The following is a 13,627-nucleotide window of genomic DNA, read 5'->3' as shown; positions in this document are numbered from 1 at the left end:
CGGGTATTGTGCACACGCGCGCTGAGCGGCGGACCAGAACGAGAGCGCTTCCGGTCGACAGGCAGCAAGGCAGAGCTAGCTGGATGTCTGCGCTGGGTACGAGAAGGGTGAGGGGAGAGATGGGAATGAGGGATGCAAGTCAGTCTGAGAGAAATATTGCCTTAGGATAAGCTGAGGCCCTTTCTCCGTTTTTCTGTTTCTCCTTTTGTTTAGAGCATGGGCTATTTATTTCTCCAGTTATGTCCAGTGTGGAGAAAGCGGAGGCAGGAAATTTGGGCCTCCCAAGTTGCTCGAGTTGAGGTGGTGGTAATCTTATGCAATTGACAGGTGGTTCAGCTGTCGTCGTTTCCCCTCCCCCTTAGAACGTGTAATTAACTTAAGAAACTTGCTGCCACATTGATAGCTTTTATGAAAAAGGGTTAAGACAAATGATTAGAGAATGCGCATCAGTGGCTGTTAAAGTTGAGCCTTTGCATATCTGCTTGAGAACAAGTGTGATGAATTAGACTAATATCCCAGCAAGATACTTTGGAATACAAGCAGGTGAAAGCAATAGCAATGGTTTCCTTGGCTTGTGAGTTTTCTGGAAGCATTGGGGTTACCCCTGTGGGGAAGAATATGCAAATCGTTTTGGTGTCTAATCAAGGAAGCCTTCTGTCCTTTGAAAACCAGTCTGGCTCTGCCTTACTCGCAACTCTACTTCTTCTTTCCCCTGCCATAAACTGAACTTCACTACTAAATTATTAGTGTCTTTCTCTCCCTTTTTCATTGTTATGTTTCTCTCCCTAACCAGATTAGGACTGCCAGCTCTAGGTTGGAAAATTGCTAGAAATTTTGGAGGTGAAGCCTGAAGTGGGCAGGGTTTGGGGAGGGTATAATGCCATAGAATTTACCTTCTGAAGCAGCCACTTTCTTCAGGTGAGTTGATCTTTGTCACCTGGAGATCAATTGCAATCCCAGGACTCCAGCCACTACCTGGATGTGGGCAACCCAAATACTGTATGCATTCTGTGTCTGTTCCTTTGGCACTGAATATTATTAATTAGTCACTGGTTTCACTTTGTCTCTGATTAATTTGTTGCTGTATTGTTGGTATATAGCCCCTCCCCATCCTAGGTAGCTGGAGGAGATGGTGGTGCCAACGCTGGACATGCCTGCTCAGCCCATGGGGATGGTAGCTGATGTGGTCTTCGTCATTGAGGGCACTGCCAATCTTGGACCTTACTTCGAGTCCTTGCGCAAACATTACCTCCTTCCAGCCATTGAGTGAGTGTTGAGGGGCTTCCAGGATATAACATCTCTGTTACAAGAAAGAAGAGGTTCATGGGAGGTACAGGCCCTGCTGGAGAAGACAGTTTTCAGAAAGTGCTTCTTTCTCAGAAAGGACTATGTAGTTATTAACTTTTCCTAATGCTAAGTTCTGTCTGTCTGACCATATTGTTATTTGCCTAATATAAAATGTTTATTGTCTTCTAAGAAGCATGAATTACAGATAACAGTATTAAATTTGACTTTGCTCTGGAAAATTGTAGAGGAGTTTGACATATTTTTGCAGATGACTGAACAAAAGAGTAAAATATTTGTTTACTTAAGATTTTGTGCAAGTTGGTGATCAAACTCATAATATCAGTTAAATACATTGACTTGGCTTTGCAAATAAGTCCACAAAAGATATTGGTCAATTTTACTAGTTCACTCACCAGTGAATGCGCAAATGGGTTTAAAGAGCCCTAACATTTTTTTTTAAAAAACCAACCACTTTTAATCTCATACTTTTAATGTTATAAAACAGCTTTTGCGCATTTGGCGAATGAAGAAAAGAAGAAATAATGCAAAAGGGATGAATAAATACATAGTTTTAATGCCTTTGCAACCTCAAAAAAGAATTCCCCCTTTCAACCCCCAACATAGTTTGCTCAAAGTTGTGTGTGAAGTTAGATACCGTACAACTGTACTTTTAAGTAACATCTGCTGTTTTCAATAGGGTTTATCCACAGGTGAGTGTCCTTGTAATACTGTGTGGTCTTACATCCAAGTAAACTTACATAGGATTATAGTATGTAGTATAAGGCTGCACACTTACTTGGTAATACATCCACTAACCCCAGTGAAATATATGTGGTAACAGGAAGTAATAACATTGGGAGGATAACTAAATTGGAATAACTATCATGAAATCTATTTTCTACTGCTTTCTCAGTTAGTTTGTGACTCTTCCATAAATTCTTCATGTGTCCCAGTCTGTAGCCTTGACTGTCTGCTAGACCTTACTTTCTTTTGTTTCCAGGTACTTCAACGGTGGTCCCCCAGCAGAGACTGACTTTGGAGGAGATGTAAGTATGCAGATTAACCTTTTGGTGGGGACAGGGGGAATGTTTAGTTTATGTTTAAATACAGGTTCATGACAAGTTACACTTAATAGAAGGTCCAGAATGGTACAAAAAAAAGGGCAAGGGATCAAGCATATTTATGCAGTTTCCATAAAACAAAGAAGCAAGAAAAAATAAATATAGCAATTGTCACTGTGTACTCACAATAACTAAAACATCAGTTTTAACCAATAAGCTTTATTCAGAAGAAAATATGTGTTGCATATTAAAGTATGTAGATGGGTCTCAATATAGGGTTTTTTAACAGAAGTTGTTTGGGGGTTCCACATAGAAAAGGAAATTGAGCCATTTCTCTGTAAAGGTCTCAGCTAATTGGAGAACTCCATTTATTGTCTATATTCTATTTTGGCTTGAAGGGGAATAGAGTATCCTGTAGTCTTTTGTATGTGATATTTAAGTTCCTAAAATGCTGAATTTTGGTACAGAGCCATCTGGTGAGATAGAAGGTACATGTCTAGAATCACTTGTGAACTACTGAGATTGAACAGTCTCTGGAGTGCTTGCCTCCCTACAATCACATGGGTTTCACTGATTAGTATGACGTGAACTAAATACATTTCTGTTCATGATGCCACGATAGAGTAGAGATGTGTGAGTGTGCTTATGATTCCACAGCAAACGGTGGGGAGTGTGTTTGGGTAAACTGCATTTGCCCCCCCCCCCCAATCGGAAGAAGAGGCAGACACAAAGTTGGATGAAAACGGGCCGCTTTATTAAACACAACTTGAACGAACAGGGATGGCAAGAGGTCAAAGCCTAACAGGACAAGCCCTGGGGTCAAACCCCGGACCCCGCCTTGTCCTAAGAGGGCGAGCCACCCTGCCCCCAGCCCAAGCCACATATCATCCGGCTGGTGCTGAGCAGCCAGGGTCAAACACCACCTCCACGTAGGCCGGCATCCAACCCACTGGAAGGATCCGCCGCTGTGAGGTTTTGTCGTGATCTGCACTCCCCGCAGACACTACCACAGGACTTTCGCGATGCAATCATCATCACCCTATACAAGAACAAAGGGGAAAAGTCAGACTGCTCCAACTACCGGGGGATAACCCTGCTCTCCATCGCAGGCAAAATCCTTGCCAGAATACTCCTGAACAGACTGGTGCCCGCCATTGCAGAAGAACTCCTCCCAGAGAGCCAGTGCGGCTTCAGAGCTAACAGGAGCACCACCGACATGGTATTTGTTCTCAGGCAGCTCCAAGAGAAATGCAGGGAACAGAACAAGGCTCTGTATGTGACTTTTGTCGACCTTACCAAAGCTTTCGATACCGTTAGCAGGAAAGGCCTGTGGCAAATCTTGGAACGTTTAGGATGTCCCCCAAGGTTCCTCAGCATGATCATCCAGCTACACGAAGACCAGCGAGGCCAAGTCAGACACTGCAACGACCTCTCGGAGCCCTTCCCAATAGGCACAGGTGTAAAGCAAGGCTGCGTTCTCGCGCCAACTCTCTTTACGATCTTCTTTAGCATGATGCTTCAAAGAGCCGCAGTAGATCTAGATGAGGACGATGGTGTCTACATCCGCTATCGCACCGATGGCAGCCTGTTCAACCTGAGGCGACTAAAGGCACACTCCAAGACAATGGAAAAACTCATCCGAGAGCTACTGTTTGCTGATGATGCTGCACTCGTCTCCCACTCGGTATCAGCTCTGCAGCATATGACGTCCTGCTTTGCAGAGGCTGCCAAGCTATTCGGCCTAGAAGTTAGTCTGAAGAAGACAGAAGTTCTCCACCAGCCTGCACCCCAGGAAGATTATCACCCTCCCTGCATCACTGTGGGTGAATCAGTTCTGAAGACAGTCCAGCAGTTCAGCTACCTGGGGTGCATCATCTCCTCAGATGCCAAGATCGACAAGGAGATTGACAACAGGCTGGCAAAGGCAAACCGTGCATTTGGCCGACTGCACAAAAGAGTGTGGAGCAACAAGCATCTGAAAAAAGGCACAAAGATCAATGTTTACAAAGCGGTTGTGATGACAACCCTCATCTATGGCTCCGAATCGTGGGTTTTATACCGTCATCACCTGCGACTCCTTGAGCGCTTTCATCAGCGCTGCCTTCGCACCATCCTCAACATCCACTGGAGTGACTTTGTGACCAACACTGAAGTCCTCAAGCGGGCAGAGGTTACCAGCATCGAGGCACTGCTGTTGAAGACGCAGCTGCGCTGGGCAGGGCATATTTCTAGGATGGAAAACCACCGCCTTCCCAAGATTGCCCTGTATGGCGAACTCTCCACCGGCCATCGAAATAGAGGGGCACCAAAGAAGAGGTACAAGGACTCCTTGAAGAAATCCCTTAGCACCTGTCACATCAACCATCACCAGTGGTCTGACCTAGCCTCAGATCGCAAAGCATGGAGGCACACCATCCACCAGGCTGTCTCTTCCTTTGAGAACGCACGCATAGCTGGTCTTGAGGACAAAAGGAGATTGAGGAAGAATCGCACTGCTACAGGACCAACCCTAAATCAGACTTTTCCCTGCAGCCGCTGTGGCCGGACCTGCCTGTCCCACATTGGTCTTGTCAGCCACCAGCGAGCCTGCAGCAAACGTGGACTATTGCACCCTTCTTAAATCTTCGTTCGCGAAGCCAAGCCGAGAGACTCCCCGCACTGAGCTGTGGAGCCCATCTGCAGTTCGTACAGACCACGGGCACCAACTGGTGCCGAACCATAGGTGCTCCCCAAACAAATGCTGTAGCCAATACCTCATCCTGCCAAGCGACCAACTAACAACTCCTCCCCAAGCTCTGCACTAACCAGCAGTACAAGGTAGGCGAAAAACAAATTCACTCCGGCCAATCAAGTGAAAATGAAAAAAATCCTACCTGGCCCCTAATAAGGCAACCAGCTAAACCTGTACTGCAAGGGAGGGCGGGCAGGCCGAAACTCCCAAATGAACTGCGTTGCTCTGGGCGGGGCCATGGCTATTTATAGCCCCGGCACCACGCCCCTCAAAGCTCCCGTATGGAGCAAAGCTGAGTCATCCTCCCTCCTTCCGGGAGGGCAAAAACTGGCCCCCAGCCTAAGGCGGCAATGCCGCTCGGCTGGGAGGGGGCTGACTTGCCCCCCCAATCGGAAGAAGAGGCAGACACAAAGTTGGATGAAAACGGGCCGCTTTATTAAACACAACTTGAACGAGCAGGGATGGCAAGAGGTCAAAGCCTAACAGGACAAGCCCTGGGGTCAAACCCTGGACCCCGCCTTGTCCTAGGAGGGCGAGCCACCCTGCCCCCAGCCCAAGCTGCATATCATCCGGCTGGTGCTGAGCAGCCAGGCTCAAACGCCACCTCCACCTAGGCCAGCATCCAACCCACTGGAAGGATCCGCCGCTGTGAGGTTTTGTCGTGATCTGCACTCCCCGCACTGAGCCGTGGAGCCCATCTGCAGTTCGTACAGACCACGGGCACCAACTGGTGCCGAGCCATAGGTGCTCCCCAAACAAATGCTGTAGCCAATACCTTATCCTGCCACCGCCAATGCCTCATTCTGCTTAGGCATTCGCGCCCACCGGGCGGCCCAGAGCCGCCCGCAACCCCCTCTTAAGCTTGTCCAAAAAGGCCCGGTTTCCGAATTCAGATAAATGAACCCCATCTGGTCTGTACAGGTCCGGGTTCCCGACCCGTATAGCCGGATGGGGGAGGAATATGCCCATGTCCCCTTCCATGGCCTTTTGCAAGGCCCGGTTGGCCTTGCGTTCTGGCCCGCTCGATTGCCCCTGGATGTAGGGCGGGCTGCCAGACTCTGCGCGGCAAAATTGCCGACCAAATCAAAAGGACCCCCAGCCACCTCCGCTTGATGGCTTACATGTTCTCCTGCACTTGCAGGGACAGGGCCTTGCCCTTCATAAAGCCCAGGTCATTCCCACCCAGATGAATGACCAAGATATCTGGGGGGGGCGCCTTCCTTTCCCGGAAAAGAAGCGGCATAATGCCTGGCCAACGCAGGCCACGGCAGCCAAGCCACTCCACTGTCGCCCACTCGCTGAGACCCAGCTGAGTACCGATCGGGGATCTCCTTGCATGGTGGGCTGCCCAAAACACCATGCTGTGCCCGCAGATGAGGATGCGACGCCTCCCACTACGAGCCACAGCACCTGAAAAACAGAAAAGAGGTCACACACCGAAAAACAACATGCCAACGTGCAGCATTACTAACCATACGAGAATTTAACCGACCAATGGGCGCACATAAGACCTATAAGCAAAGCAAAGCAAAGCAAATTTTATTTTTATATCCCGCCCTCCCCCACCAGAAGGCGGGCTCAGGGCGGCTCACAGACATGACAAGCATGATTTGGTTAAAATAGACAGCAATAGTTTAAATAATACAATTACATGAATTAATAAAGTTTAAAAATATAAAAATAAGAAAATAGGAGATTAAAAGATATAAAAATATAAAGTAGGTAGAAATAGGTGCTATATTTCTGTCGGTCATAGTTTACATATTATCATACATCAGTTCCAATTTCAACATAAAGTGGCTAAAATTACAATAGTTAGTCAGTTTGGTCAGGTCCTGTTCCAAATGAGAGCTGAAAAAGATGGGTTTTGCAAGCCCTGCGGAACTGATTCAGATCCCGCAGGGCTCGCACCATCTCTGGGAGTTGGTTCCACCAACGAGGGGCCATTAGTGAAAAGGCTTGCTCCCGGGTTATCTTGAGTCTGGCCTCTTTTGGCCCAGGGATTTGTAGAAGGTTTTGGGAGCTGGATCTTAGTGCTCTCTGGGGAATATATGGGGAGAGGCGGTCCCGTAGGTAGGCAGGTCCTCGGCCATATAGGGCTTTAAAGGTGATAACCAGCACCTTATAGCGAACACGGTAGACAACCGGCAGCCAATGCAGATCCCGCAGCACAGGCTGCACGTGTTCCCATCTAGGTAGTCCCGCTAGCAGCCTGGCCGCCGCATTCTGCACTACCTGGAGTCTCCGCGTTCGACACAAGGGCAGCCCCATGTAGAGGGCATTGCAGTAGTCTAATCTTGAGGTGACCGTTGCGTGGATCACAGTTGCTAGGTCGTCGCGTTCCAAGAAGGGAGCCAACTGCCTCGCCCTTTTAAGATGAAAGAAGGCGGATCTTGCGGTGGCGGCTATCTGGGCCTCCATTGATAGCGAGGATTCCAGTAGCACCCCCAAGCTCTTGACCCTGCGCACTGGTATCAGTGGCGCACCGTCAAAAGCCGGCAGAATGATCTCCCCTCCCGGTCCGTCCCGGCCCACGCAAAGGACCTCAGTCTTCGTTGGATTCAGCTTCAGCCCACTCAGCCTGAGCCAGTCAGCCACGGCCTGTAACGCCCGGTCCAAATTTATAGGGACATCGCCAGTCCGGCCTTCCATCAATAGATAGAGCTGGGTGTCATCAGCGTACTGATGACAACCGAGCCCATACCTCCGCGCAATCTGGGCAAGGGGGCGCATAAAGATATTAAACAATATCGGGGAGAGAACTGCTCCCTGAGGCACCCCACAGTGCAGAGGGTGTCTCTGAGACAGCTTCCCTCCAACTGCACCGGCCTGCACCGGCCCAAGCAGCGGAACGCCACCGGCCCAACCGCTGAATAGCGGGGGGGGCATATCCCATAGCCGCCGCTGTAGATGCGGCCCCTATACGGAATGAATGGGTCCCGAACTTGACCCCATCCAAACCCAGCCGGGCCAGGGCTCTCCCAGTTACTGCCCAAAATTGGTACTTCGTGAGGGGAGGGCCATTTGCATGCCTAAACAAGGGTCCCTCGCCCTCTCGCCTACGGGCAATATATTGCTCTAAAGCTCTGACCGGGCACAGCTCCGCTGTAGCACATTGGCCAATAACGATTACTGTCCCTCTCTGATATTGATCGGTTTTTGACCGCCGCACAGTCAGTTTGACCTGCGCTCCTGCAAACTTCACATCAGCAAACCCTAGGGCCCGGCCGGACTGATCTCCCTTCGACTGCACCACTAGCTCGCTGATCCGTAATGCCCCGAAAAAGGCGACCAAGGAGGCCGCATGGAACAGGGAGGCCTCAAACGAAGAGGAACAGACCTCCGGCCATACCCCGTGAAGCCCCTGAAGGAGAAATTGGCTGCCATGGGTCGACCCTGGGCCCCTGTTCCCTTAACCAGGCCTCCAACATCTTTCTAATCCTGAAATCGCCAGTAAAATCGGGGAAACCCCGGGCTTTACTAAGGAATGCTAATGCCGCCAATTGCCCCTTAATGGATTTCAGGCTGAACCCCTTCTCCTTTTGATGCACACAAAACTGAATCATGTGGGTAACCGGGACTGGCCAGCTGTCTAAGAGCCCCGCGCCCGTCCTGAAGCGCCAAAATTGTAACTCTGCCCTCCCGTAAGCTTTTCTGGTGCTAGGCGCTAGAGCCAATTGAATTGCCGTACCGGCTTCCGCCTCCCAAGGTGCCAAAGCTCCGGTGGCATTCGTGCTGGTCGTTGGTCCGCCTCCGGAGCAAGTAGGCAAAAACGCTCCATCTGTTGACGAGATAGTGCGTCCGCCACCCCATTACAAACTCCTGGGACGTGCCGGGTGAGAAACAATATATTCAACCGCAGGCAACGTAAAGTAAAAGCTCAGACCAGGTTCATCACCACGACTGATTTTGAAGACGAGTTGATAACATGTACAACCGCCATGTTATCACAGCAGAAGTGTACTGTATGGTTGGACAACTGATCTCCCCAGAGCCAAACGGCTACCAAGATGGGAAAAAACTCCAGGAAGGTTAGGTCACGACATAACCCGCTGTCCAACCACGCATCAGGCCACTGCTCCGCGCACCAGTGCCCCCTCAAGTATACTCCAAAACCAGTAGCCCCGGATGCGTCGGAGGAGATCTGGAGTTCTGCCTCTATCTTTAAATCATCCCGCCAGAACGAAGTTCCATTGAAGGAATTCAAAAATTCCTCCCACACTTCCAAGTCTCTCCGCATGCCAGCATTCACCCGTAATGTGTGGTGGGGGGACTTCAAGGCCGCCCTTGCGTCACATAGACGCCGCAAGAACGCCCTGCCTGGGGCAACAACTTTGCACGCAAAGTTGAGATGCCCCACCAACTGCTGCAGCTCCAAAAGCGACACCTTGCGTTGCTGTTTAAGGGTGGCCAACCTGGCCCTAAGGCCCTCAACCTTGTCAGCCGGCAGCCTAGAAGTTTGCTGCATGGTGTCCAATGCGATGCCTAAAAACATACAGACTGCCTTGGGGCCCTCCGTCTTCTCGTGTGCCAATGGCACACCAAGTTCTTGCGCGAGATCCTCAAATGCACGCAGTAATCTGGCGCATTGACCGGACCCAGCGGGGCCCACGAAAAGGTAGTCATCCAGGTAGTGAACGGTGTCGTTCAACCCTGACCTGGCCCTGACTGCCCATTCCATAAAAGAACTAAATCTTTCAAAAGCCGCACAGGACACAGAACAACCCATGGGCAGGGCCCTGTCCATATAATAGTTTCCCTCAAATGCGAAACCCAACAAGTCAAAATCCTTTGGGTGCACTGGCAGAAGACGAAATGCAGACTTAATGTCGCATTTTGCCATTTCGGCCCCCACGCCACAAGCGCGCACCACCTTGATCGCTTGATCAAAGGAGGTGTACCTGACGGAGCAAAAAACTTCAGGGATGGCGTCCTTCACCGATCCTTCCTTGGGGTAAGATAGATGATGTATCAAACAGTATTCCCCTGGCGCCTTCTTAGGCACAACTCCTAAGGGGGATATCCGTAATGTGGGCAAGGGGGGGCCATCAAATGGGCCAATAACCCTGCCTTCCCTACATTCTTTCGCGATCTTATCCCTTACCACCTTTTCCATCCCCTTTACAGAGGGCAAATTAGGGGCCAAACCAGGGACCCTAGGTCCCTGGTAAGGAATCCTGAATCCATAAGTAAAACCAGCCAGTAAATACTCCTTATCGACCGTCAGGGGGTAACCGGCCAGCAGCCGCCTAAGTACCCTCAGACGAATGGGGCTGGGCCCCTTTTCCAGGTGGCTGCTGGCTCCCCAGGCCCCCAGGGCATTTGGTGCCTGCCTTTGCCTTAGATTTACTGCAGGCTGAGAAGGCGTGAGGCCCGCCACACAACGGACATTCGTGTTTGAATCTGCAGGACTTCCTGGAACAGACGCCCTTGGACGTAAATTCCCAGCAAAGCAGCCGGGGTTGAACCGACTGGTCCGCAACACTGCGGGCCCCTGCAGTGCTCTGCTGTCTCTGCACTAAGTGCCCGCTATCAGCCCTGTCCCCCGTATTGGGCTTCGCAGGGGACATCAACTGGAGCTAGAGCTGCTGGTTGATCTGATCCCAAGGAAGGCCCGGATTAACAGCAGCCCGCATCCGGAAGGCCTCGTCATATTGTAACCACGCTGCACTTACGAAATCCGTATACGCACGATGCACGATGTCACAATATTGGAACAACTCTGCAGCCCGTGTAGTCTGTGCCCTGGCAATAACACCCGCGTAAATCAGGAAACCCGGCAACCAGTTGGCCCAGGTCCTATCCACATTACGGTGCTTCAGCTTCTCTTTCTCCTTATCATCAAGCTCATCTTTGTCCTTTTTCTCGAGCTCCCTTAAGAGAAGACTGAACATGTCCACGTATTCGCCCCTCAATATTTTATCCCGAGTCGCTGCCGTTAAATGATCGCCTAGCGGTAGGGCGGTATCCCCATATGGCAAGACATGGAAGGGGATAGATCTGTACGGATTGGGGGGATAATACTATGTCCCCCACTGGCACCCAGGCCACCCTCCCAGCTGAGGCGTCTGCTGCTGACTCCCCCAGGGCAGTATGCCCGCTGTCGTCACAGGCGCGGAACTGCCTTGTGTTGAGGGTGTGGTTGTCCCCTGCCCGGAGGGCTGAGAAACAGGCCCAACCGCACCCTGGTATTGAGGCGCCACATAGGGCGGGCCCCAAGCCCAAGAGGGTCCGGTCTGCGCCTGGTACCCCATAGGCCCAGGCTGTCCCGCTGCCGCCGAGCCCCCCCAGCCTTGTGGGGAGGGGGCCGGCTGTACCGGACCCCACGGCCAGCACGGCAACTGGGGCAGTGTCTGTGACTTACCCAAAACCACAGGAGGGGAGACCGCCACCGCCACAGCCGGATCTGGATGTGGAACTTCCCCTTCGGGTCCCGGCGTAGGCTGTTCTCCACTGCCTGCTGCCTCCAAATCAGCTTCGTCCTCTTGGTCAGACCCCTGCTGCTTATCCGCCGATGCACCCTGCAAAGCAGAAAGGCGAGCAAGAACTTCCTTCCCAAATGTCGTTTTAGAGGAACGTGCCGACGCCCGGCGTCGCCCCTCCCAAGTAGGGGCCCCGGCCGCTACCCGCTGCTGCTCGAGAGCGTCCAACTGCCCAATAATGGCTTGCTTCAACTGGGCCTCCTCACCCAGGTCCACGGGGGAAGCAGGCCGCTGGGTACGTTTCTTAGCGGGCTGCTTCCCTTTGGAAGTGCCCTGACCCTTCTTGGGAGCCATGCCTATTGCCACCCGGCTACCACTGGCCAAGGACTGCGCGCCGCCCGCACGGGCCTTGTTTGTCCGCTCAAATGTTGAGGGTGGGCTAGCCGCACTGATTGGAGGGGGGGTGCTCGCACTCGGGAGCACTGACTGCCCTAGGGGCCCCCCTTGACCTCAGTCATGCCGCAGAGTGTGTGAAGCGGGGGGGGCCAGGCTCGGCTCCGCCACGCGGCCCTTGCACCAGCTGTGCACCTGCTGCCCTCTTACCACTACGATCAGCGTAAAAGGTGCCCTAAAAACCCGAAAAAAGGGGGGATGGGGCGGCGAGGCACTGCACCCTCGTGCAAGGGCTCTTCCCCGCCCAGCCAGGCCCGCCTGCTGCCAAGCCAAAAAGTTCCACCCACGGCCGGCTGAAAACGGAGCTATTGCGCTCCGCAAGAACAAGACAGCACAGCCGGCCGCTCTGCTGGGTCCCCAGGCACTCGCACGGCCGCGGCCCACACACGTGCTTCAAAGCACAGCCGCGTTCGGCCCTCGGCCGGAGAAGCTCTCTAATGCCGGGGGGGGAGGTGCGGGAAGGGAGGGCGGCGGGCCCCGGTGCCCACGCACAAGGCCTCCCACCAGCCCCCAAAAGCACTCCCAAGCTGCGCGGTCCCCAGGCACCCCACGAAAAACAAGCCGGAAGACAGAGCTCCTGCGCTTCAGAACCACGCCGCGCTGCCGGCCCCTCCGCCTGCTGACTGGGCTTCCGAACACGCCCCCGCTGCCGCACATGGTCCCGAGACCCAGCTCCGCTCAGCCCCCGGGCAACGCAGTTCGCTCGCTCTGAAACTCCCAAATGAACTGCGTTGCTCGGGGCAGGGCCCTCAAAGCTCCTGCATGGAGTGAAGCTGAGTCATCCTCCCTCCTTCCGGGAGGGCAAAAACCGGCCCCCAGCCTAAGGCGGCGATGCCGCTCGGCTGGGAGGGGGCCAACTTCTTCCCAGAAGCCTCCAGACTCCCACCCATATACATATGCACTCCCTTGCAGAAATAGGCAAGCAAGAAGCAAGAATTTTTTTTTGAGGGGGGGAGCAGCCAGTACTTCTATGTGAAGCTCACTCCAGATCAGAAAAGATCTGTATGAATTCACATTAATGTACCACTTGTTTTGTCAAGGTAACATAATGTTTAGATGAAAAGGTTTGGTAGGAATCTTATTCCTCAGATTGTATCTGGCTACTTTGGCAATCTTCCAAGAATTATCCAGCCATTCAGAGATCAAGAATAAGAAGAGTCAGTGCAGAATTTAACAACTGAGGTGTCTGCAACAGTAATACAATCCCAGATCATGTTCTGACATCCTAAAATACTTCCCAAAGTTTTTAAAGTAATACTTCCCAACGTTTTGAAAATAATGCGAAAATAAAGTGCCATTTGCTGTTTATAGGCACTCATGATTTAAATTACCGTACCAAGTTTAATATTTTTCAGTAAGGCAGAATGGCTAGGCAACCCCCATAGCATTTGTTAAAAGTCTGCTTTATGCTGGGCATGTTGCCAGATATACTGGATTCTTTGGTAGATGTCACAGTTCCTGGAACACAAGTTGCAGCCAAGGAGTTTCATTATCACAAGAGGCATGATGCCATCCTGACCTGGATAGCCCAGGCAAGCCTGATCTCATCATATCTCAGAAACTAAGCAGGGCTGACCCAGGCAAGTAGTTGGATGGGAGGCCCCCAAGGGATTCCAGGGCTTGGATGCAGAGGCAAGAAATAGAAAGCCACCTCTCTGAAATGTCCAGACTTC

General features: G+C 51.8%; 1 protein-coding gene across 7 annotated transcripts in view; it reads left to right on the top strand.

Annotated features, from left to right (window-relative positions):
- The first annotated feature begins 5 nt into the window (after positions 1-5).
- Positions 6-13,627, top strand: part of MED25 (mediator complex subunit 25) — a 31,778-nt gene continuing 18,156 nt past the window's right edge. For all 7 annotated transcript variants that reach the window (XM_060255850.1, XM_060255847.1, XM_060255849.1 and 4 more), the window contains exons 1-3: positions 6-96; positions 1,101-1,266; positions 2,288-2,333. In XM_060255850.1, coding sequence (XP_060111833.1) covers positions 1,130-1,266; positions 2,288-2,333 — 183 coding nt within the window. In that variant the 5' untranslated portion in view covers positions 6-96; positions 1,101-1,129. The remainder of the gene's footprint in view (positions 97-1,100; positions 1,267-2,287; positions 2,334-13,627) is intronic.

This window comes from Heteronotia binoei, chromosome 15, assembly GCF_032191835.1.
Source record: "Heteronotia binoei isolate CCM8104 ecotype False Entrance Well chromosome 15, APGP_CSIRO_Hbin_v1, whole genome shotgun sequence".
Lineage (NCBI taxonomy): Eukaryota > Metazoa > Chordata > Lepidosauria > Squamata > Gekkonidae > Heteronotia > Heteronotia binoei.
The sequence above is the reverse complement of the archived record's forward strand: the minus strand, read 5'-3'. Positions and strand labels throughout refer to the sequence as shown.